Genomic DNA, 26095 nt, shown 5'->3' with positions numbered 1-26095 from the left:
TGTTGGTTTTATCTGTGAAATGGGCGTCATGTGACCACATGCTTGATGGGCGAGGTTTTTGCATTTGGGACAAAATGATTGAACAGGATGTTTAGATGAAGACAGATGAAGCTTAATTTGGACTAAGTAAGTCCTGTTGAATTCAATGGGATTTACTTCCAAGTAGACACGCATAGGTTTGCGCACTCAGTCAGTGCCTCATTTTACACTGTTTTTTCATAGCCACTTACAATTTCATTGAATGACCTTTTCCTTCGCATGTAAGTCGCACATGACGGCATCTTCTTTTTCCTAAGATTTCCCCCACACCAAAATTAAAATAAATAAAATGAGAAACATGTTGGTTCATCACAGCATTGCATCCCAAAAATTTCCTCTTCTTCACTGGGAACAAAATGAAAGCCTTACCCCCCCCCCAAAAAAAAAAATATTGAGGGGTGGAAGGAAGGAAAGAACTTTATATGAATGGCTACAGGCTCCCTAGCTCTTTGAATTAAGGGAAAATAAATAAATAAACCTCACACTGGCATGATGAGTCACATTCACACCATCTGTTTAAAGCACTATAATGCCCCTTGAAGCAGTCATGGCTTCCCCCCCCAAAGAATTCTGGGAGTTTTTATGGGTGCTGAGAGTTGTTAGAAAGCTCCTGTTCCCCTCTCAGAACTTCAATTTTCATAGTGATTTAACACTCAATCCCTCTTCCCAGGGAAGTCTGGGAATTATATCTCTGTGAGGAGAATGGTGTCTTCTAACAATTATCACCACCCTTAAAAAAAAAAAAACTACAGCTCCCAGAATGCTTTGGGGGAAGCCCTGCACACTAGTGCATGCGACCCAAGTCAGAGCTGGCTGAAAATATTTTGCCGCCTGAGGCAAAGGACAAGGTGATGCACCTCCCTCATTCTGGCTACAGAAGTCTTGCACTCGAATCTTATGTAGTAGTAGTAGTAGTAGTAGTAATAATAATAATAATAAAATAATAATAATAATAATTTATTATTTGTACCCCGCCCAGGGCAACTAAAGCAAGTGTAGGGCATAACGTGAAGCAGACAATTCTGCCTTCCAACATCTCGCTGCCACCCCTCAGCAACTAAGGCTGCCACCACATGCCACCTAACAGTAGAGCCGGCCTTGGGTCAACAGATCGTGGCATGCCTGGTGTTGCTTCTCGAGCATTATGGCCAAAAAAGGATTGGAATCCAAACCCCCCTCTTCCAAGCCCAAACCGTTAACCACGGCAAGCAGCAGACGCGGCCCAGATTTATGGCATGTTGCGGTCCTTCTGGAGAGGAGGAAGAATGTGATGCCTACTCACAGGTTTGATGGGATCCTGTTCTGCATACTTGAACTTCTTCTGCTTGTAGTAGTCCCGGTTGGATAGGAAGTTGAGCAGAAGGAGATCACAAAGTACAGAGGCCTGCAGAAGATAAAACAGGACTTCTGGTGTCGCTCACATGTGCTTTGGGTGGCTACAGATGGACCTGAGTGATGGTGCCCTCCTGCCATTCCCATAGACACTCCCACTTTCCCTATTTACAAGGTAACACAGTCTCTGTTTTCTGCTATGTGCTCCTCCTAAAGCTAGTTTTCTCTCCCATTTTAATCTTTCACAGAAAAATTTCAAGTCTCTGGAAGCTAAATCTCTGAAAGGGCGGTGAATGTCAGTGCACTCACGTGGGTAGAAAAAATCAGCACATGGACTCCGACTAACATTGGGAAGAACTTTCTTAAAAGCTGTTCAACAGTGGAATGGACCAGACCCTTCCAAGTTTTCCTGTTTTCCATTACGGGATTTACAGAAGCCGTCCCAGTTTCTGATTTGATCCTGGAATATCCCGCTTTTTGTTAGGACGTCCCTATTTTCATTGGAGAGATGTTGGAGGGTATGAAGGACTCCCTTGGAAACTGGTGGACTCTCCTTTGTTGGAGGTTTTTAAGCAGAGGTTTGATGACATCTCCCAAAGACTTCTGGGAGCTGTAGTTTGTTAAGGGTGCTGTGAGGCTCCTATGCCCCTCAAAGAGCTTCAGTTCCCAAAGTGGTTGAACAATCAGCCCCTCTTTCCAGGGATCTTTGTGAGGGGAACATGGGGTCTCCTAACAGCTCTCAGCACCCTTAACTCATGGATGCCATGGCCGTTGGAAGAGGAATCAGAGTATTTGAAATGGATGGCGTGAATGTGGCCTGAGAAAACCACACAGAGCACCCGGTCACAGTCTTCTCAACAATGGGTTGCATGTTGCATTTAAACTATAGCCATTGAATCCAAGTTGGCTCCTATGCCAATAATTTGGCATGCAGATCTCTGGTAAATCTGTGTCTTCTTCTGTCCTCTCTTTATCATAGAATCCTAGAGTTGGAAGAGACCACAAGGGCCATCCAGTCCAACCCCCTGCCAAGCAGGAAACACCATCAAAGCATTCCTGACAGATGGCTGTCAAGCCTCTGCTTAAAGACCTCCAAAGAAGGAGACTCCACCACACTCCTTGGTAGCAAATTCCACTGCCGAACAGCTCTCACTGTCAGGAAGTTCTTCCTAATGTTTAATTATGTTGATGCATTAAGTGGCAACAACCCCCAAGGTTGTAAATGCCTACAGATTCTTTTGGAGTCCCACCTGTTTCGTAGCCAGAATTAGAGCTGGATGATGCAAGGTTCTGAACAGACAAAATAATGTACTTCCTTACACAGCACATAGTGAAACTGGGGGATTCCCTGCCACAGGAGGCAGCGATGACGACCAACTTGGATGGCTTTACAAGAGAATTAGATTAATGGAGAAAAGCAATGTCAGTGGCTACTAGCCATGGTGGCTGTGTTCTGTCTACTGTTGGAGATGCTCTTGTTGATTCTGAATTCCAGTGGCTGGGCATTACAAGTGAGGAGAGTGCCTCTCGCACTCGGGTCCTGCTTGCAGGTTTCCCACAGCCATCTGGTTGGCCACTGTGAGACTAGACGGACCCACTAGGGCCTGATCTAGCAGCCAGACTCCGCTGGGTTTCTTCATAACAGCACTTACCACTCCAAAGATGCCAATCCCAGAGCCTATGGTTGTCATCGTTGGAATAATGTCAAATTTTCCTGCCTGGATAGGGACAGAGATGGCAAGGGGAGAACTGTTACTGTCCTTTATGGCCATCAAGTGAGCTTTGATTGGTTAATTCTGCACAAATCTGTGGGTGATTAAAGCTGCAAGGAGGGGTGTGGCCTGGGGAATGCCCCACCCCCTGATTTGCATCTTGCTTGGAAGTAAATTCCATCTAACACAATAGGAATTTCACAATACGGAGTGTGAGATCTGCACCCAATGCAGGTAAACCTTCTGCTTGAGCTATCTACCTGGGACCGAGAGGCACTGAGGTGTAGTGGTTAGAACAGTAGTGAGGAACTTTCATCCCTCCAGGTGTAGCTGAACTCCCAGCTTCCATCATCCTGCCTGGGGCTGATGGGAGTTGGACTCCAGTAACACCTGAATTATGCTTTTGAATTATGGTGCTGGAGGAGACTCTTGAGAGTCCCATGGACTGCAAAAAGATCAAAACTATCCATCCTTAAAGAAATCAGCCCTGAGTGCTCACTGGAAGGACAGATCCTGAAGTTGAGGCTCCAGTACTTTGGCCACCTCACGAGAAGAGAAGACTCCCTGGAAAAGACCCTGATGTTGGGAAAGATGGAGGGCACAAGGAGAAGGGGACAACAGAGGATGAGATGGTTGGACAGTGTTCTCGAAGCGACTGGCATGAGTTTGGCCAAACTGCGGGAGGCAGTGAAGGATAGGGGTGCCTGGTGTGCTCTGGTCCATGGGGTCACGAAGAGTCGGACACGACTGAACGACTGAACAACAACAACAACACCTGAAGGGCCACAAGTTCCCTTCTTTGGGTTAGAGCAACTGATGAGGAGACCCGAGTTCAAATCCTCACTCAACCAAGAAGCTTTGGCTCGTCATACTTGCTCCTGGTGTCACCTACCTCACAAGGTTGTTGTGAGGATGAGGTGGGGCAGAGAACCATGTATACTGCAATGAGCGCTTTTAAGAAAAGCTGGGATTGATGAGGGGGTGAGGTTTGGTGAAACCAGGGACACAGCTAGGATTGCCAAGTCATGAGCATCCCAGACCCTGAGATTTCAAAGTCCAAACCTGAGACCTAGGGATGGCCCCTGGTGATGTCATGGGGCAGGCCCTGGAGATGGAGGTTAATTGGGAGAGGGTAGCAAAGGAAGGCAACCCACCAACACAGATAGTCTAGTCTATATTTTGCAGCCGGCAAGCTACATGTACATTCTTCTCAATAGTTATATTATTATTGAAGGCGCTCTCGCTCACCTGGAGATTCAAGCCCCACCCCTGCTACCTGGAGGGGGCCAGGCAAACCTAGATATTTCAGGAGGTCTGGCAACCCTACTGGCAGCTGCATTTGACTGACGTTACCCAGCCTACTTGGAAGGAAGGTTCCACTCACAACAATCGAGGCCACAAGGAGAAAACGCCAACCGTTTGCCAAAGCAAGCCTTACCTTCCCATTCACCAGAATGTCAAATCGGATGCCAAACACCTTGTACAGGGTTCTTAGGTCTCTTCCGTTTTCTCTGTAATATTTGGCGTACCTTTCAAAGCAAAAAGAGGCATGTTTGTATGCATGAAAATGAACAAGGATTGCTGGAACAGGAATCCTCAGGGTCTCTCTCTGTCTGGCCCTCAAGGCTCTCCCCAGGCGACCCCCCTCACAGCAGTGCTCTCCCCATGTATGATGCCAGCAGCTGGCATTCATGTCTGTGTGGCATAATGGTTAGAGTGACGGACTAGGACCTGGGAGAGACTAGGGTTCAAATTCCCCCACTCAGCCACGGATGTGACCTTGAGGGCCGCTCACTGCCTCTCTCGGGCTGACCTGCCTCACAGGGGTGTAGTGAGGATAAAATGGAGAGGGAGAAGAGCCGAGCATGCCACCTTGAGCTCCTTGGAGGCAAAGGTGAGGATACAAATGGAATAAATAAATAAGGGGTGGGGAGAGAGAGAGACGGACAGACAGGACAGAACAACCCCAAAAGGCCACCATACCTGAAGTTGAACCCTGGAGAGATGTTGTTGTCGTCATTGTAAAGCCCATGAAACCGGTAAACGGGCACACAGTGCCTCACAGACCAGTCGAGGTCACAGTCCCATGAGATAGTGATGCCAACGACGCCCCCCTGCCCAAGGGAACAAGAGGGCATCCTTTTCAGTGGCCAACCAGACCTCGGTCATTTTGTGGAGAAGGAGCTGGCTGTCCCCCACAGACAAGACCTGTGTGTGTGTGTGTGTGTGTGTGTGTGTGTGTGTGTGTGTGTCTCTGTGTGTCTGTATGAATGTATGTATTTATTTACATTGCTGTGTCTTTAAAAAGAAGAAGAAGACAGCAATAAAATCATACAATAAAAACCACAAAAAGGATAGAAATGGACACCAGTTAACCATTGTGAAAGGATGTACTTTTAACTGCCTGCATAGGCCTGGCATAAAAAGAAAAAGCTTTCAGCCGGCATTTAAAAGTCGGCACAAGAGGCACCCGCTGAAACGCTGGTGGCAGAGAGTTCCACAGGACTGGGCCAATAACGCTCAGTTTCTTGCTGTCAAATGAGACTCATCAACTTGGGGGATGTGTTGGGCGCATGCATGGGAGAATGATGTTCATCCCACGGGGTGAGAGGAGACTTTTGTTTGGTCCACCTTTGAAAGCAAATTGACTCAATTCATACTTCCTGGGCTGATACATTGGATTGGAACATAATGATCTGTTGTTTGAGATTCTTCATGTTTTTAGATATTCTCAATTGTATTCCATTTTCAAATCTGCTTCTTAATTTCTTTTTAACTATCTTGTTTGGCAGGAAGGGCAAAATAGAAATTTCATAATGGATGATGGTGATGATAGAACAGTAATCTTTTTTCATTTCTCCAAATTTTGCAAGACCATTGTCCTCAGCTCAAAGAACGTATAGAAATCAATCAAAATGCGTATTTTTTTAAATAAAGTACAGATGTCTGAAATGCACACACTGGGATAACATAGGTATTTAATTATGTATGTTGTGATAAAATAATATTTAAGTATTATTTATCATTTCATATATAACAATAATATTTAATATGAATATTTAAAATAAAAGATTTGAAATATTTAATAATATTATTGAATTACTAATATATAATCTAAAATAACATTGCTGATTATTAATGATATTTAATTTTAATCTGGATTTTAATGTGATTGTTTTGGGAGTGGGTCGTTTAAAAAGAAACTAGCCACAAATTAATACAGAAATGGGACATGGTGAGTTTAGGAATAAACACCTGCAAACAGGGCCGGATTTAGGTTTGATGAGGCCGTAAGCTACTGAAGGTAATGGGGCCCTTTATATGTCCAGCTATCCTTTGTCAACAACAAATTGTCACTGTTTTTTGTGTTGAATATATGCTATATATATGGTAATTTATGGACCTAATAGGTATCTAAAGGCACATGTCACCATGCAACCAGTCCATGCAGAATGTAGGCACCCTATATATAGAAATGAGCAAACCAGTGATATTTTAGGGATCAGGCTAGCAGGCTGGGCCCATTACTTACATCACAGGACCCTACCCAACACAAAACACTATTGTTGTATGTAGGTTTTATTTTATTTGTTTTTTATCTTATATTTTGAAAATGTACATCCAGGTTTTTCCCCTTTAATTTTTTTTGGGGGGGGGCCCAGGAGAGTGGGGCCCTAAGCTATAGCTTGTTTAGCTTATAAGTAAATCTGGCACTGCCTGCAAAACTGGCTTGCATCTGAAGGAGCTGGAGACATCCATGCCTGCTTAGCACCCTACCCACTTTGACTCAGCCCTACTAGTCGACCGATTTCCCGTTGCCCAGACTGGCCAGGAGGAAGACCTCACCTTAAGGGCAAGAACCGAAAACTTCTGCCCGGATTCTTCCACCACGTACCCCAGCTCAAACACTGGACACAGGGGGTCTCTGTCTTTGTGGTAGGTACAGTTCCTCAGGTAGCCCTTGGTGACTCGCTCCACAAGGTTACGTCTGCGGAAGAGGAAGAAGCAAGCCCTCTGTTATCTCTGTTTGCGGATGGCTCACTAAATGAGGGTAGGTTCAAGACCGGTCCCCACCTGGAGTCCTGTGCCCAGCTTCATTATACAGCTTCCAGAGGATGCTGAAGACCCACCTCTTTGCCCTGGCTTAAGTTGTATGATTTTAAAGGTAAAGGTACCCCTGACCATTAGGTCCAGTCGTGTCCGACTGGGGTTGTGGCACTCATCTCGCTTTATAGGCCGAGCAGAGCCGTCTTAAGGGGATCTGCCGCCCTGGCGTGGCTATCCCTCCGGCGCCCCCGCCATGCCGCCTCTCCGCTGCCTCCCTCCCGCGCTTGCCGCCCCTTGGGAGGGGGGTGGGCGAGCGGGGGATGAGGGGTGTGGCGCTGGAGCGGCGCGGGGCTCTGCGCGCCCTTCCAGCGCTTCCGGGACGGGAGGCGAGGGCGGCCGGCTGCGCGCAGAGCGCGAGCTGCCCGGCTGCGCGCGGGAGCGCGAGCCGGCCGCCCTCGCCTCCCGTCCCGGAAGCACTGGAAGGGCGCGCAGAGCTGTGCTCCTGTGCTCTGCTGGGCAGCCAGAGGGCGTGGCGTGGCCGGCCAGCTCCCTTGCCGGGAGTCAGAGGGCGCTGCCGGCAGGCGCTGCCAGCGGGGCTGGAGGACGGAGGCGCCCTCCAGGCTATTGCGCCCTGGCGCGCTGCGCCACCAGCCCCAATGGATGAGACGGCTCTGAGGCCGAGGGAGCCGGCGTTTGTCTGCAGACAGCTTCTGGGTCATGTGGCCAGCATGACTAAGCCGCTTCTGGCAAACCAGAGCAGCGCACAGAAATGCCGTTTACCTTCCCGCCAGAGCGGTACCTATTTATCTACTTGTACTGGCGTGCTTTATACTCAGGGCACAATGGAAGTGCTTTCGAACTGCTAGGTTGGCAGGAGCAGGGGCCAAGCAACGGGAGCTCACCCCGTCGCGGGGATCCGAACCGCCGACCTTCTGATCAGCAAGCCCTAGGCTCTGTGGTTTAACCCACAGCGCCACCCGTATATGATTTTAGGACCTACTTTATTTTTATGAGTCTAACTTTTTTAAAAAATTAAATAATTCTTATTAGTTTTCAATCACAACAATCCAATAAAAGCCTCATTACCGGTATATCAATGCCAAATTATAATACCATTAATAATGCCAATCATTCAAAAGTCAAATTGTACGATTTAGGTGCTCACCCCCCCCCCCCCGTGTGCTAGAATCGATGGTTTGATGATGATTTACTATATTTCTGCATTCCAAAATCTTATGACTTTCCATTACAGTCCAGTCAGAATAACAAACCCTTATACGATTCTAACTTATTTTAAACTGTTTTTAATTTTGTAAGTCGCCCTGGAGGGGCAGGTGATATAACAACAACAACATTACAGTATATCATGAGGACTGTCCCACATGATCTCATGGATCCCAGGCTTACCTGGCAACTTTGAACTTGGGGAAGGTGATGCTGTTTTTGATAAACAAGGTGAAGTTTTCAGCTGCCAGAAGCAGAGGGGGGCTGCAAGACAAAAGGAGGATTAGTGCCTATGTGTCAAAATCCCTGTTTCCAAAGGAGGCAGGGATACCCCTCCACCTTACTTATTTACAAAATTATATGCCACTATTAATAAAAACAACCCAGAGCCATTAGCAACAATTATATATAAAACCATACACAAACACATAAAAAATGCACACACAAAACCCTCCCAGTTCATGCTGTGTTGAGGATCCCAGGAAGAGACAATCATTGATTAGATGGACCCAACGGTCTAAGAGGCAACATCCTACAGGTGCTACTGGAAAGAATTTTCTATTTTGTTTCTTCTGATATCATGAGGACTAGATAGCATCTTAAAAAGCAAAAACATCACCTTGCCAACAAAGGTCCGTATAGTTAAAGCTATGGTTTTCCCAGTAGTAATGTACGGAAGTGAGAGCTGGACCATAAAGAAGGCTGATCGCCGAAGAATTGATGCTTTTGAATTATGGTGCTGGAGGAGACTCTTGAACGACTGAACGACTGAACAACAACAACAAAAGTGTCACTTGGATGAGAAAGCAGAGACTCCGCCCCTTACTTAGGAACTTTGTCATCGATCTCCACCGGACACCACCCAAAGATCTCGCAGGTTTTCTCTGTGTGGCTAAAATTCACACACTTCCCGGTCATGATACCTGCAGGAAGTGGAAAACACAGTCCGGTTAGTAGAAGATCACCTAAGAGACCAGCATGAGCTATTTGCAGTCTTCGGATAAAGTTTTACTACACTCTAACCCAGGCATAGGCAAACTCAGCTCTCCAGATGTTTCGATACTACAATTCCCATCACCCCTGACCACTGGTCCTGTTAGCTAGGGATGATGGGAGTTGTAGTCCCAAAACATCTGGAGAGCCAAGTTTGCCTATGCCTGCTCTAACCCATGATTTCTTCCAGCAGCTTGTAAACATGTGAAGGGGAACTTCTGCATTTAATCTATGCACTTCACCTTGAATGCTTTAGACCAGGGATGGGGAACTTGTGGGTCTCCAGCGACTGAAGAATTACAACTCCCATCATCCTCCCTGACATCTCGCCACACTAGCCGGGGCTGATGGGAGTTGGACTCCATCAACACAGAAGTTTATAACATTATGCATGGCATGGAGAGAGTGGATAGAGAAAAGTTTTTTCGCCCTCTCTTTTGCAGCCCTGCCCTGACTTCATGCAAATCCGGGATGGTGATGCTAATCCTCCAATGCGGGCTGTGCGACGACAGCCTTGCGTTTTTATATATATAGGTAAAGGGACCCCTGACCATTAAGTCCAGTTGTGTCTGACTCTGGGGTTGCACTGCTCATCTTGCGTTACTGGCCAAGGGAGCCGGCGTACAGCTTCCGGGTCATGTGGCCAGCATGACAAAACCGCTTCTGGTGAACCAGAGCAGCACATGGAAACACCGTTTGCCTTCCCGCCTGGAGCAGTACCTATTTATCTACTTGCACTTTTGAAGTGCTTTCGAACTGCTAGGTTGGCAGGAGCAGGAACCGAGCAACGGGAGCTCACCCCATTGCGGGGATTCAAACCACCGACCTTCTGATCAGCAAGCCCTAGGCTCTGTGGTTTAACCCACAGCGCCACCCACGTCCCATTTTTATATATATAGGAAGATATGTAATGAGTCACAGGGTGAATGCAACAAGGGCTTATTGCCTGCACAGTTTCCTTCTCACCTTGGCCCTGACGAAGGAACTTTCCGGCCGTGCATTCGCTGTCTTGGTCACATTTCCCTGCTTCAGGATGCTGAGATAAGGGCAGAAAAAAAACGCGTTGTCACTCAACAACCAGGATGTAAATTTACTGTTGCATCCCTTTTGCATTCTTACATCAGGCACATCATTGCTGGGGACTCTGTGGCCCTCCAGACGTTGCTAGACTACAACTCCTACAACCCCTGACCATTGGGACGGGAAGAATCAAACGAGTGATGGAGGAGCACAAATCAGGCTAGCATGGTTGGAAGGTTTGCTCAGGAAGTGAGTCTCGCTTCGTTGGGGGTTACAGGATGGAAGCAGCAAGACTTGGAAGGTGGTGTGTGTTGGTGGAGGCACAGGTTCCTGATGGCGGATTACCTTGTGTGGTATGGAAAAGAGGACAAGAAACAAAGTTTCATGGCATTGTCTGCATCAGCTAGATGCACCCCTGAAAATAGCTCAAGGACTTTCATTCCGTTACTTGTTTTGCTTTGTCCCTGATTAGTGCTCCGCTTCTTGGTTGTTTGCCAGGAAAGCACTTAATTAACAAGTTCAGGCCTTGCAATTAATTCCTACGAATGTCTTGCGACATCCCTCATCCTGGCCACCTTCCAGACCTTTCACCCTTCCTAGTTGGGACCTTTTGGAACTCCGACCTATTAACCGTAACATTTCAGCTCATTTCTTTTCAGCGTTGGGGCTCTCCTGTTCTTGCACAATTGCCACTACTTCCCACTGGGGCAAGAACACTCCCTTCCGAATCATCTGTGTTCGCTGCAGAAAGCTTTGCAATATCAGTGACCTCTGATTACATTAAATTCCTGGGCTTTGCAGAGGGAGGGAGGTGGGAGAGAGAATCTGTTCCTTTTGAGTTCACTGCTAAGCCTTAAACTTGCAGAGTTTTTGCTCGTGCCTGTTAGTTTTTGCCAACTTTCCCCTATTTGAAACTCTTCTCCATTTAATTTGGGCTTTCATGGTAAAATAACAAGGCAGTCGACAGGATAAAACCACTACAATAAACCAGTAAAAAAAAACTGAGAAGAACAAACACCAGAGAGGAACTGAAAAACAATGCACAGGAGTGTCCTCGTGAATGTCCCAGGCATCCCCAAATTTGTCCCTCCAGCTGTTTTGGGACTACAACTCCCATCATCCCTAGCTAACAGGACCAGTGGTCAGGGATGATGGGAATTGTAGTGACAAAACAGCTGGAGGGCTGAGAAATCTCTTTATACGGACATATATTTGGTACAGTATTGTTATAACTTTACAATTGTAAAATGAAATAAAAACATTTTTTAAAAAAGTTTTTAGCAGGCACCAAAAGAAGTGCAGCGAGAGCACCTGTCCCCATGGTCCCTAGGCAGGGAGCAGGGGCGGTCCATCCTGTTTCACCGCCTGAAGCGAAACGGGGGGATGCCGCTCCCCACCCTCCCACTGCCCCCCCCAATTTATGCTGTTGCCAGAATGCCCCATCTCTCGCTGAACTCATTGAGAGTTGGGGTGCTCCTCAAAGATGTTTCAACTCATCTTCTCCACTCCAGAACTCCAAACTCAGGACTCACCTGCAAATATACGGTACCACAGACTATTTTTGTGCGTGTTTGCTACTGGCTGCTGTGAGCGCATTCTGAAGAAGGAACGACAGATATGTGGAATTAAGAAACAACCGATTACCTCAGGGCATGTTTCCTGCTTCTGTCCACGGGTGATAATGAAGTTGGTCATAACCACAAAGGAACTGTCGCCCTACAAAGGAAAATTATACAAGATAGCTTGGGTAACGAGGAGAAGAGTAATTAGGCCTCTTATGGCTCTTCTGCTGTCTGTTCAACAGTGGAACAGACTCCTTGTGAAGGTGGTGGACTCTCCTTCACTGAAGGTCCTTAAGCAGAGGTTGGATGGCCGTCTGTCAGGGATTCTGTAGCTGTGATTCCTGCATTGCAGGGGGTTGGACTGGATGACCTTCGGGATCCCTTCCAACTATACAATTCTGTGATTCTGTGAACCAGGTGGTCCACAGGTTGGCTTAACAACTTGCCTTTTACCCTGGTGGTGGCATTATCAAATTCAAAGTCGGCTCATTACAATATCTCCTACATCCATTATTTAACGATGAGAAGGTTGGTTCATAACACATCAAGCTGCCATATCTTTTTTTGTTGTTGTTCAATCATCTTATAATTCAATAATAGACAATCAGGTAGTAATATACATTGTGCTTTGTAAAAATACTTTTTTCACCTCATTAGGTAAAATTGAAGATAAATGACAATGCGATACAAAACCTTCCAAAAATGACTTCCAAAACTAGTAACAAAGTAAGAAATAAATTTTTTTACACAAAAATAATAAAGTAAACAAATAACAATACCAACTAATACCATTCAATTTACCTAAGCTTATTTTGACCTCCTATCATATCCAACCGTATATTCCAATCTTACTGTAAGTGTACTTCAACTCAGTCTAATATCTCCTTATTTATCTCTAATATGCTCTTATCTCATCCAAAATCGAAAATTCTTTCTAGTAGCACCTTAGAGACCAACTGAGTTTGTTCCTGGTATGAGCTTTCGTGTGCATGCACACTTCTTCAGATAAGTGTGCATGCACACGAAAGCTCATACCAGGAACAAACTCAGTTGGTCTCTAAGGTGCTACTAGAAAGAATTTTCGATTTTGTTTTGACTATGGCAGACCAACACGGCTACCCACCTGTAACTTATCTCATCCAGTACCCTTAATTCAGTTTGTCCGTATTCTTCCTGCCTCCAAGGTTACTCAAGCTGCCATATCAACCAGCCTCTAAATTGTGGGATTCCCTTGCTAAGGAGATGCAATTGGTTTCTCTGTGCTATGCTGCTTTTGACAAATGCTGAAGACGCACATTTTTGCACCTGGGCTGTGTGCTTTTGGGGCCCACCCTATTATTGTGACTGTAATATGTTTCAGCTGCTTCTAATTCATAATTTTAAGTTGTTGTCACCTACCCTGGGACCTGCTGGTGAAGGGCGGGTAATGGTAATAATAATAATAATAATAATAATAATAATAATAATAATAATAATAATGCTATTATTAAATAGTGGGTGGACATAGCAGACGACACAGTGATTCTCCAAGCAGCTCTGTTTATTCTCAGGCTGGAACAGGACTGAACTGAAGGGCTCAGCAGCCTGCTTATATAGAACTCAGCTACAAGCAACAGTAACAACTTTCTGTAGTTACCCAATCCCTGAACATCACTTTCAATCCCTCATTTGCATGTGCGGACCTGAGTGAGAACTGCAGCAGAATGAACTATATACACACACACCCCTAGTGGCCTAGGGTGAGAACTTCAATACATAACAACTATCAACCTTCCTGCTCTTATTCCCCACAGAACGGTACACTTCCCAGAATTCCCTGGGAAAGGGCATTGGTTGTTAAACCACTTTTGGAATTGTAGCTCTGTGAGGGGAATAGCGGCCTCCTAACAACTCTCAGTATCCTTAGCAAAACTACAGCTCCCATAATTCTTTGGGGAAACCCATGACTGCTTATAGTACCATAGTGCTTTACGTGTGTGGGGTGAATATGTCCCAGATATCAGCCACCGACAAGCACTGCCATTTGCGTACAAAGTTCAAATATGTATAAAAAGCACTAAGCAGGAAGGAAAACTGTCCAATTAATACAGCCAGGACAAAAGAAGGGTGAATGGCCAATTTTTGTGGAAAACTTCCATCAGCATCTCAGAAAACAGCCTCTCATTAAAAAGAAAACTGCTCAGCTCGAAGACTTCTTATCAGTCACTGATGCACATCCCGGATTACTGGGGCACATTCCTCAAAGATGATACAAAATTTAAAAAATTCCTTCCAGTAGCACCTTAGAGACCAACTAAGTTTGTTATGATAGCTGAGAAAAGCTTTCGCCAAGGAGACTTAGGACAAACTGGGACATATAGAATAAAGATTTACTGCTCAAAACAGATCTGTAACTGGTTGTTGCGTAGTATCACAGATCTATTTGTGTTGCTGTTAACTGATTGTCCTTTTTTTTTACATGTTTGTACTTTGGGGTACATTGCAAGTATTTTTACATACTGCTGCTGGGTCTCATTGCTGTTTGTGTCACATTCGCAGTGTGTGCGGTAACACTTAACTCTGTGTTTGATTGTGATCATCATTTTACCTCTCGGAAAGGTGCTGGCTTTTTTTAAGCTTAAAGATATGTAGAAATAAAGAAAAAATTGTTGACACCCCACTCTGTTTTTTTTACCTTTTCTTCGTCTTCTTAACTATACTGGCAGAGCAGTTTGTAAATCTCTTTTTTTTTTAAATAAAAATTTATTAAATTTTTAACAATGACACAAAAAACAAGATACACAATACAAAATACATATTACAAAACAACAAAAACTACAAAACTACAAAAATACAAAAATCTTAACAAACAAACAAACAAACAAACAAACACTTATCAACTATCCTTATCTTATTCCTAACATTGTTTAGGGACCTCCTCACATCCTCTCTTCTGCGTTCGTTTCTAATCTTCTCTAGTAACTTTATTACATTATAAAATCTTCCTTCTCATCTAATCTTAATATTTATAAACAATAACCATCCTTTAACTCTAATCTTAATCCTAATAAAAATAAACATAACATATTTCTAACTACTTCTTATAGAGCAGTTTGTAAATCTCTGAAGGCCGGCTAGGGCGTCCGTGTGGAGAATGTGAAGGACCACGTGAATGAATTGCGAATTGAACAGGAATTGAATTGGTTCCTTTTTGGAGGGTGTGAACCAGCACTGGAGCTAATTCCTTTTTTGAAAACCAAACTTCCCAAGAGCTTCTTTTTTCTTCTGTTGGACAGAAGTGCTTAACCCCTTACCTGAGGAGGGAAAACATAATCGGCCACGTCCCATATATGTGGGCCAATCTCACTGTTATTTGTCAGGGTTAATCCTTTGAGCTTCACGGAGACGGAGCTGATGATGCCATCCTTGGACTGGTAGCCTTTCTCGTAAAGGAAAACCCACCTAGGGAAGAAGTGGGAGGGGTGGAGAGACACAAGATAATTGACAGCCACAAGGAGCAATTGGGTGTTGCATTCTTGCATCCTCAGAACAGCCAATCACATTGCAGATTCTATACCTCTCCTCTAATTCTGGGATGGGCAACCTGTTGGCCCTAGCCTGCATATGGTCCACAGCCTAAATTTATGTGACCTAAAGCATCATCCAAATACCCTGGACCTTCCCTCCACCATGCTTGCCTCTCCTGACCACCAACTCTTTGATGGCACACTGAGGCCTAAAGGAGGGGGAGGGAGAGTTGAAATTCTGGGATATTCAAAAAGCAGCCAGACCTACAATTCATATCTTGCTAGATAGGCACATGATGGGAGCTGAAACTCAGGGTCTTCCTGTAGGTTTGCTAGAGAGAACTCCGTGAGAGACACTTCCATTGTGCCCTGAGTATAAAGCACGCCAGTACAAGTAGATAAATAGGTACTGCTGTGGCGGGAAGGTAAACGTTGTTTCCATGTGCTCTGCCACCCATCCCGTTGCGCCAGAAGCAGTTTAGTCCTGCTGGCCACATGACCCGGAAAGCTGTCTGTGGACAAACGCCAGCTCCCTCGGCCTGAAAGTGAGATGAGTGCCGCAACCTCATAGTCGTCTTTGACTGGACTTAACCATCCAGGGGTCCTTGACCTTTTTACACACACACACACACACACACACACGTGTATTTCCTACCAGCCTGGGCATACTCTCATAATTTTTTTTTGTCTTTTCCTCATCTCTTCATCAACAAGCCAGAAATGTGAGACTTCTGCTAAGTCTGAGCTCCAATGCTCAGGCAACATTTTAAGCTAGGCTTAAGTATGTCTTTGTAATTGGATCACCATTTTAAGCCTGCCTGAACAAAGCTGATGTACCTGTTGTTAAGAAGAAGAAGAAGAAGAAGAAGAAGAAGAAGAAGAAGAAGAGGAGGAGGAGGAGGAGGAGGAGGAGGAGGAGGAGGAGGAGGAGGAGGAGGAGGAGGAGTTTGGATTTGATATCCCGCTTTATCACTACCCGAAGGAGTCTCGAAGTGGCTAACATTCTCCTTTCCCTTCCTCCCCCACAACAAACACTCTGTGAGGCGAGTGGGGCTGAGAGACTTCAGAGAAATGTGACTAGCCCAAGGTCACCCAGCAGCTGCACGTGGAAGAGCGGAGACGCAAACCCGGTTCCCCAGATTACAAGTCTACCGCTCTTAACCACTACACCACTACTCTTCAGCAAGTATTCTGAGGAAATAAATGTTATTTTCACCTTCTACAAGACTGTTTGTGGGGTTGTTATTTTGAGGATGAGAAAAGGGCGGGGAATACCAGGGAAATCCAGTCTGCCGTAAAGCATCCTGGATTACTAGCCTTTTAGTTTTTAAGGCTAAAACTAGCCTATCTAGCTAAATGTTCGAGGGATAAAAGGAAGGACTTCTTCACGCAGTGCAGAGTTAAACCACGGAGCTCATTTCCGCAGGAGGCAGTGATGGTCACCAACATGGATGGCTTTAAAAGAGAGAAAGACAAATTCATGGAGGTTACAGCTACCAATGAATACTAGCTCTGCCTCTGCAGTTGGAGGCAGCAATGCTTCTTAATAGCATTTGCTGGAAACCACAGGAGGGGAGAGGGATCCTGTGCTTGAATCCAGCTTGTGGGGTTCCCACAGGCATCTGGTTGGCCACTATGAGTACAGGAGGCCGGACTAGATGGGTTATTAGCCTGATCCGGCAGGCTCTTTTTAATTCTTACAGCTGTCTTGCTTTAGTGTGAGACCAAGAGGAGACCTGGTTCAAAGCATCCACTTCATCTCTTGCGCCGTGGGAGTCATGCCCACATTCTGCAGTGGGGATGAAAACCAGATTTATCTCCTTTTTTAGCCCGGCAGTCTCGAGCAGACCATGTCACACAATCTTGGATTTCAGCTTGAAAAGTGATGGCTTCCTTTACTGCCTCCGAGAGCCAGGATGAATCAATCCGCTGTGTTTTGCTTGTGACCTAACGGGCTATTTGCGGAGTCAAAACGGAAGGGTTCTGATTTGAGGGAATGCTAATCTGGCAAAAAGAAAAAGAAAGGGGACACATCCAGCCACATATGGCATTCCTGGAGCGAAGTGAAAGTGGTTGCTGGATATTTTCTGTTTTTACTAAATATAAGCCGCTATTATAACATCAGGCTCAGGACCGGCCCAATGCATTTTGGCACCTGAGGCGAACCTCAAAATGGCGTCCGTCCCCCCACTGTCAGGGAAGAAGGGGTGAGTGAAGACCTACACCAGGAGCAAAGGGGGAATAAATATCTCTATTGGGAGCAAGGAGGAAAGTTAAATCTACCTTACTCAATGGTTGAATGGGGTATCAAAGACCATCACTGGGCGGCGGGGCACTCCATACCCTCCAACAGTTCTCCGATGAAAATAGGGACGTCTCATTCCACAACGATAATCTTACTATTTATACCCCACACATCGTATTGGGTTGCCTCAGCACTCTGAGAAGCTTCTAACATATATAAAAACATAATAAAACATTAAACATTAAAAAAAAACTTCCTTATATACAGGATTGCCTTCGGACAGCTCAGGGGTTGGATAACTCCATAACCTCCAACGAAAATAGGGACATCCTGAGGAAAAGTGGGACATTCTGGGATCAAATCAGAAACTGGGACGGCTTCTCTAAATCAGGGACGTCCCTGGAAAATAGGGACACTTGGAGGGTCTGTTACTCTGAATGATGCTGGATGGGTACAGAGCCCAGCAGCACCCGCCATTTCCGAACAAGAAGAAGAAGAGGAGGAGTTTGGATTTGATATCCCGCTAACATTCTCCTTTCCCTTCCTCCCCCACAACAAACACTCTGTGAGGTGAGTGGGGCTGAGAGACTTCAAAGAAGTGTGACTAGCCCAAGGTCACCCAGCAGCTGCATGTGGAGGAGTGGAGACGCGAACCCGGTTCACCAGATTACGAGACTACTGCTCTTAACCACTACACAACACTAGGTCTGAGAGGAGACCAGCCCCCTATTTCTCAATCTTGTAGAGGCAGCAATGAGGGGTGGATGCTGAGGAGGCGGCAGGTCTGGCATCCATGGAGCAAGCTGCAGCTGTGGCAGCAGCAGCCAGCAGTGGGTGATGCATTCCTTAGAGGCCAGATCCACTGCCGCTGTGAATCCTGCTGCCTCCTGAGACCGCTGCGGCGCTGCCTCATGTTGCCTCATGGGTGGACCGGCCCTGATCACACTACAATATTTTCATGTGATACGGCACATCCAGTGTGGGGTAACAGAGTGCTGGATCTGGCAGACCAGGATTCAAATCCTGGTTCTGCCATGAAGCTCACTGGGTGACTTTGGGCCAGTCACTGCCTCTCAGCTAAACCTATCTCACAGAGTTATTGTGGCGATTAGATGAGGAGCAGGAGAACCACGTACACCACATTAATTACAAATAATTAAAACAATAGAATGTGCCGTATTTTTACGTGTATAAAACGCCCCCATGTATAAGACAACACCTATTTTTTTGAACCCAAAATTAAAAAATCAATATTTTTTGGGGGGGGGGAGATCACCCTTGAGTTGCTGAGCCTTTTTGGGCGAGGTCGCCCCAAAGTTTTTGAGGAGGTAGCTTCTTCACATCAGTCTTATACACAAAAGATACGGTAATCATTGGGGCTAGTATACAGGTCCTCCATGGATTTGTCTATCACTATATTTTCTGGGAGCAAATGCCATCATTGAAATATACACTGCAGGAAGAAGTCCTTTCTTTTGTCTGTCCTGAATCTTCCAACACTCAGCTGCATCAGATACTCCCCTGAGCTAATGCAAAGGGCAAGAAACTACATTCTATTCATTTTTTCCACACCGCCAACACATTGGTTCAACACAGAGGCTATAAGGCGTCAGCGACAACAAGCGGATTATCATTCCCCTAGAAACTTAATTTTTAATCTTTTTTAAAAGTATCATGTGTAGGGCTGGGAATTCCCAAATAAACACAAAATCCTTCCAGACATTCTCCGCTTGTAGCTGAACTGCCCTTTGCCCATCTCTCATGAGGCTGGGAATGAGAATCTGGCAAGCAAATAGCCAGGGTATATTAATTTTAGTCTGTTCCGGAAAATAAGTTACGACGTTTATGCTGAGGAGCAGGCACGTCGCCAAGTTTCTGTCGAAAAGGCATCTTGGCGCATGAGCCAAGAAACACAGTCCGAACGATGCTAGGGTCTCTGACTGCTCACAGCCCCATCATCATCTGAGACACCAAGGAAGGCACGTTGCAGCGGGTTGGACTAGATGATTTCTTGGATCCTCTCCAACTCTACAGTTCTATGAGTGTAGAGGAAAGGAAGTCATCCACTACTGTGGCATGGCCTTCTTGGTGGTGGCGCCCAGGCTGTGACATTTTCTGCCCCTGAATACTCCTTGATTGGTTTCCTCTTCTCTATCTTTTTTGGGCTGCCCCAGGCAGGGCAAGGAACAGGAAATGGCTTGTGGCGTAGAGTCAGTCTTTTGAAGGTGGTGGGTCCTAGAGTCACCCCACTTCCTTCCCAAAGCCTATTTAGCTCTGTCCCAGCTTTGGAAAGGAGACGGGAGGGATTTAGGACCCTGCCAAAGCCCTCACGGCTCCTTTCCGAAGCCAGGCAAGCATTTAGCCGGCTTTGAGAAAGCGCCCCTCAGCTTGGTGCGCCAACCAGATGCCCCAATGTGGAAACTAGCAAGCAGGATTTAAATGCAAGAGCCCTCTCCCCAACAGTAAAAAAAAAAAGGTAAGGGACCCCTGGACAGTTAAATCCAGTCAAAGGCGACTATAAAGTGCGGTGCTCATCTTGCTTTCAGGCACGGGGAACTGGCGTTTGTCCCCAAACAGCTTTCCGGGTCATGTGGCCAGCAGGACTAAACCGCTTCTGGTGCAACTGGACACCGTGATGGAAGTCAGAGAGCACAGAAACACCATTTACCTTCCCGCCACAGGCGGTACCTATTTATCTACTTGCACTGGTGTGCTTTCGAACTGCTAGGTTGGCAGGAGCTGGGACAGAGCAACGGCAGCTCATCCCGTCACGGGGATTCAAACCGCCGACCTTCTGATCGGCAAGCCCAAGAGGCTCAGTGGTTTAGACCACAGCACCACCCATGTCAACAGTAACAACACTTTGCTTGGTACCATTCACTCTGGAATACAGCAACAATGGAGAAAATTATGCACAACTTGAGATTTCTGCAAGGACTAGAACTTCCAGACACTATTTATACAATTTGACATTATTTTATTACGTATACCACAGAAACATCGTTTTCAAGACAACCCACATCACAAGCTTCGCCCATCTGGAACTATATTAGCTGATAATCAGATAACACTAATATTCTTTACTAGGGCTTTGTTATTTTCCCCATGTGCAGCTGTGCTCAATCTACATCCCTATTTTATAGCTTTGCTTTTCACCTTTTAATTTCCAGCTGTTGTTCTAACCGTTCTCTCAGTTTTATATACACTATAAAATGAATTTTTTAAAAAGTTACAAAAAAAAAACACTACCAGCAACAGCATTTGATCACTGCATGACACAAGATGGACAGTGGTGAATAAAAAATAATAGGGACAGATGGAGCATGTTTTATTGCTGCATGCAAACATGGTTATTACAGAACTGGATTTGCTGCAGAGGCATCAGTTCTACAGCAGATTTACACCTGTGCCTCTCCCAGAACAGTCATTCGAAGGCCAAGTGGCCCTCAAGACCGCCTGAGTGGTTTCCTACTGCTTGAGAGTGTTGTTTCTAGGATATCGGCAATTATCAATATTTATCTAGTGATTTAACACTTAGTTCTATTGTTAGGAGGGAAGGAGAAAAGCTGTTCTCCATCCACTTTCTCTTTTGAACGGAGTTGGACCATATGACTTTTTAAGTCCTTCCAACTCTACAATTCTATGATTCTCTATTATTCCAGGCTATTGCCTTTAAACCTTGCTTGTTGGCTTCTTCTAAGACATCTGGTTGACCACTGAGGGTCAAAACAGGACCCTGGACAAAATGAACTATTTGGTCTGATCCAGGAAGTCAGGTTGGCTTCAGAGAGTTAGAGCTCATCCTGCTTTTACTGTGCTTAGAAAGCACAGATTCCAGCAATTTCCCACTTAATCTGCACTTTCTTAGCATGGGTCCAAGGGGAGGGTCCAAGCGATTTCCCCCTCGCTGCATTCCTTTCCCAGGGAAAACCCACTCTTTGGTGCTCAATCGGAGCAAATGTCAACCCGGAGAAAACCCAACAGATGTTTGCTCCGATTGAGCACTAAAGAGCAGTTTTCCTTAGGCGAAAGCAGCAGGACAAGAGAAAGTGTGGACGAGCTTTTAGACAAGCTATTTCAAACTTTTATATGATTTTTAAATAGCTCATCTTGTATCCTGGACAAATCTTACATATGCTGGGAGAGAACGCAGCTATTGAATCGCCCAAACTCACGTAGATAGGAAATGAATTAGTAGAGATGGATCAGAAATCCAGTTTGGTTTGCATTTCCATGTGAACCTACCTAATTCACAATTCCGCAAGCAATATGTGATGTGAAAGGGGCCATCTTTTGAAATTTGCACTTCACCAAATGCAGTTCTCCAGCCAAACAAAAACGTGCATAGTAGGGGAAAGTGTTCATCAGAAATGCATATATCAATGGAAAATGCATTAATAGTCAGCTGATCTCCGCTTGTTTACTATTATTTTTATTGTATGATTTTTAATGTAACATTTTTTTTAAATGCTCAATTTTTTTAATGAATTGTGGCATATACATATTCTTATAACAGAATTCTTCTTCTTTGGCGATCCTTTGTAGCCAAGTAAGATTGTCTTCCATGAAAACGGTCTTAACCATGAGTCCATAATTGACTGTGGAGGCCAATTCTGGATCCACACGTCCTTCCACAGTGGGGACTTATAACTAAATTAAAGGTAACTGCTTAAAAAAAAAAACACGGGCATGTTATGACTCATTTCTTTTAAATTACAAACTGGTGCAGAAATGTGAAGAACTGAGCTTGAGATTGGGGGATAAAAGAGAAAGTGAGAGAAAGTGAAATTGACAAATTCGTTGATGCCTAATTAGGCACTAATCTAATGCCGGCAACCATTCTTGGACTTGGGTTGCAAAACGCTCCTGGAGATGTAAACACCCCAAAGCACACTTAAATGTTTAATTGCAAAAGTTTTACAACTGTTGCTTTTCTGTTTGTCACTGTTTGGAATACACATTGCTTTCTGAGAGTCCTGGAGGAGATCTCTGGAAGCTATCTTGCCTTCAGGAACCACACTGTGTGCCAGCCAGCTCTCTCCTTTGTTCTTTCCTGGGAAGATGGGTAGAATAACACCCCTGCTTAGCAGCTCAGGACTTCCAAATCACTAGGGATGGCGCACCTGTCAATTCCACTTTCCCCTCTGTTTCTCATTTTCCCAATCTTCAGCGCAGAACTCTTCCACAGAACTCTGGTCTTCCACTTTAAAAGCAAAGCAAGATTCTAGTCCTCGTTGTGCTGCGCTAAGGAGGAACCTCTAGGAAGCTGTTTTATACTAGCTCTTGGTCCATCTAGCTCAGTATCATCAACGCTGTCTGACAGCAGCTCTCCAGGTTTGCAAACGGGGGGACGGGACTCTTTCCTAGCCGTACCAGTGCCCCCCCCTCACAAAAAGCAGTTGCTCTGCTACCTTAACATAACAGGCCTAGATCTCAAGACTTAACAGGTTTAGGGGCCAGGATTGTCCTTGGTAAAGTGTAAACAGTTGGAGCTTCAGGCTTCCATTTCATAGAATCATGGAATTGTAGTGTAGGAAGGTATCCCAAGGGTCATCTAGTCCAACCCCCTGCAATGCAGTAATCTCAGCTAAAGTATCCATGACAGATGGCCATCCAACCTCTATTTTAGTACATCCAAGGAAGGAGAGTCCACAACCTCCTGAGGGAGTCTGTTCCACTGCTGAACAGCTCTTACCATCAGAAAATGTTTACCAATGTTTTCTCAGAATCTTCTTTCATGCTATTTGAATACATTGGTTCAGGTCCTCCCCTCTGGAGCAGCGGAAAACTAGCTTGCTCCATCTTTAGAAAGGAGATTCCAGCTAAACATCAGGAAAATCTTTCTGACTGTCAGAGCTGTTTGACAGTGGAACGGACTCCCTTAGTAGTTTGCGGACTGTCCTTCATGGGAGGCTTTTAAGCAGAGTTTGGTTGGCCATCTGTCATGGATGCTTTAGTTGAGATTCCTGCTTTGCAGGGGGTCAGACTAGATGGCCCTTGGTGTCCAACTCTGCAAATCTACGATTCTCTGATCTTCCATGTCACAACCATTTACTGAATATGGCTGTTATATAATTGCATTGCATTGCATTTATGAACCGCTTTCCACAAAACAATAAATGCACAAAACAAACAAAACCTGACAGTATTACAGTAATAAAATGCTTCCCTTGAATGCAAAGTCTTTGCATGCCCTTTGGCTCAGACCGCAGGAATCCTTTTGGGCCAGGAGTGCCCAATGCTAGATCTCTGGCAAGATTAGCAGGCTGTCCCCTGTGCCAATTTTGCACACTAGCGGAAGGGTTAACTCTCTCCTGTGCTTCCTGGCTGCCTCCTCCCTCTTCTCCCAGGGGAAGGGGCTGACAGGACTTCTGGAAGAGGGAGAAGCAGGGGCCTGTATCTTCAGACATGGCTTTTGGGACAGGAAGCCTCTGGGGGGCTGATGGCATCCCAGCTCCTGGCAAGTTATTTCTGGGTAGCTGTCCTGATTTTTCTTAACAGTTGGCTGACCGTGGATTTTTATTGCCATGTTTACTTTTGTGTTTTCGTATGTGCAGAAAGGATATTTAGAAAGAGCTGAAACCGATTGATTGGCAGGCACCCAATCAGACAGGAACTTTCAACACAACAAATAACTGGGTGACCTTGGGCCAATCACTGGCTCTCAGCCTGGCCTACCTCGCAGGGCTGTTGGGAGGGTAGAGGGGGAGAGGGACAATGATATATGCCACTTTGAGCTGCTTAGAGGAAAGATGAGATATAAATGTAAATAAGAAGAACAAGAGGAACTTGCTACTATCCATTGAACCCATATGAGGAAAAACCCACGATGTTATTGATTAGTTCAATTAATTCCATTAATTAATTAATTCATCAATCAGCTGGTTAAATGAAGAGAGTTAAATAGATTGGAGAGGGAGATGCAATTGGCGAATGGCCTGATACTAACCTAGTTACAGAACAGCTAGTGGAACTGCCTTATACTGAGGATTTTAAAGTGGAGCCTAAGAAGCTGGCCATTGGTCCATCCAGGTCAGTGAGCTATGGCCCTTTCCTTAAAAGTAAAGCAAGATTTTAGTCCTCGTTGTTCCGAATGAAGGGCTTATTTAAAGAGGAACAGGGAGTCTCTCCCAGTCCTACCTGGAGAAGTCATTGGAGATCGAACCCAAAACCTTCTGCATGCAAGGCAGATAGATGCTCCACCACTGAATGATGGCCCCTTCCCACAAGCTGGTTGACCCAAACCATAGAAGATGCACTCACCCAATGATGTAGGCAAGGACCACCAGCTGTATCAGCCTGAAGGTGAGCCCCACCTTCTTGTTCCGCACCAAAACCATCCTTGGCGTGTCATATTCGAAGAGGAACGAGGACACGTTCTCCGAGAATTTCTGCCCCATGGATGAAACGCCACCTTGGTCTCTGCCAACCGCTGCAGGTGGGAAACCTCTGGCTGCTTCTTCAGGCTTTGGTTCCCCACAAGTCCTGGTGTGGTGTTTTCTCGCAGCTGATCCACTGTGCCTTCTGCCCTTCCCCAGGAGACGACACAGAGCCCTCTCTCTCTCTCTATAATGGGTGTGAGCAGGTCACTTTACATCTCCTTAGATGGTCTGGGGGGTGGGAGGTGGGTGTGCTTTCGGAAGCAAATATAATAAACCAGCCCTCAACCACTGTCCAGGAAACCGATGCACCCTAGAGGTTTGTGCTCCTCCAGATGGTCGCAGGAGGAAGTGGAAGAGCTGCGAAGGAGCTTGTGCAAACCTTCCAACTTTTCACGGGCTAAAATAGGAGAATGTTTGCAAGGTGCCAGCTCTTTAGCCGAAGGTTCCTTGCCAAAGGTCCTCCTCTGTTACATTTTACTCTGCCTTCTGCGCGCTGTAAATATTTGATTTGCAGTAGCATTCCCTGTGCTGATTTAATAACCAAGAGGATGTTCCTTCTTTAACATAGGCACTTAAGAAAGAATTGTCCTGCAATATGTTATCAACAGCTTAAAGAGCTAGAGTCAGGCTGGAGTATGATTATGAATATTTACACCCCTCTTTTTCACCAAGACTCAAGGTGGCATACCCAAATCATAGCAGCACGGCTAAAACACAGGGAGCTAAAAACCTGTAAAAGATAATTTCATCCCTTCCAACGCTACTCTGATGAAAATTTGTTGTTGTTGTTGTTGTTGTTCAGTCGTTTAGTCGTGTCCGACTCTTCGTGACCCCATCGACCAGAGCACGCCAGGCACGCCTATCCTTCACTGCCTCTCGCAGTTTGGCCAAACTCATGTTAGTAGCTTCAAGAACACTGTCCAACCATCTCATCCTCTGTCGCCCCCTTCTCTGATGAAAATAGGGACATCCTAAGGAAAAGTGGGACATTCCGGGATCAAATCAGAAACAGGGGTTGCTTCTGTAAATCCGG

General features: G+C 45.5%; 1 protein-coding gene across 1 annotated transcript; it reads right to left on the bottom strand.

Moving 5' to 3' along the window:
- Positions 1-210: 210 nt before the first annotated feature.
- On the bottom strand, positions 211-25202 carry P2RX1 (purinergic receptor P2X 1). Its single transcript, XM_033172430.1, has 12 exons — positions 24944-25202; positions 15223-15370; positions 12012-12083; positions 10314-10383; positions 9181-9277; positions 8538-8618; positions 6930-7071; positions 5067-5197; positions 4522-4612; positions 3024-3089; positions 1322-1423; positions 211-291 (listed from the first exon to the last, which is right to left on the bottom strand). Exons 1-12 carry the CDS (start codon positions 25078-25080, stop codon positions 235-237), a joined length of 1194 nt encoding a protein of 397 aa, XP_033028321.1. The 5' UTR covers positions 25081-25202; the 3' UTR covers positions 211-234.
- Between the last annotated feature and the right edge of the window lie 893 nt (positions 25203-26095).

Source organism: Lacerta agilis, chromosome 15 (assembly GCF_009819535.1).
Source record: "Lacerta agilis isolate rLacAgi1 chromosome 15, rLacAgi1.pri, whole genome shotgun sequence".
In the NCBI taxonomy this organism is placed as follows: Eukaryota; Metazoa; Chordata; class Lepidosauria; order Squamata; family Lacertidae; genus Lacerta; species Lacerta agilis.
This window is presented reverse-complemented; position numbering and strand designations above follow the sequence as displayed.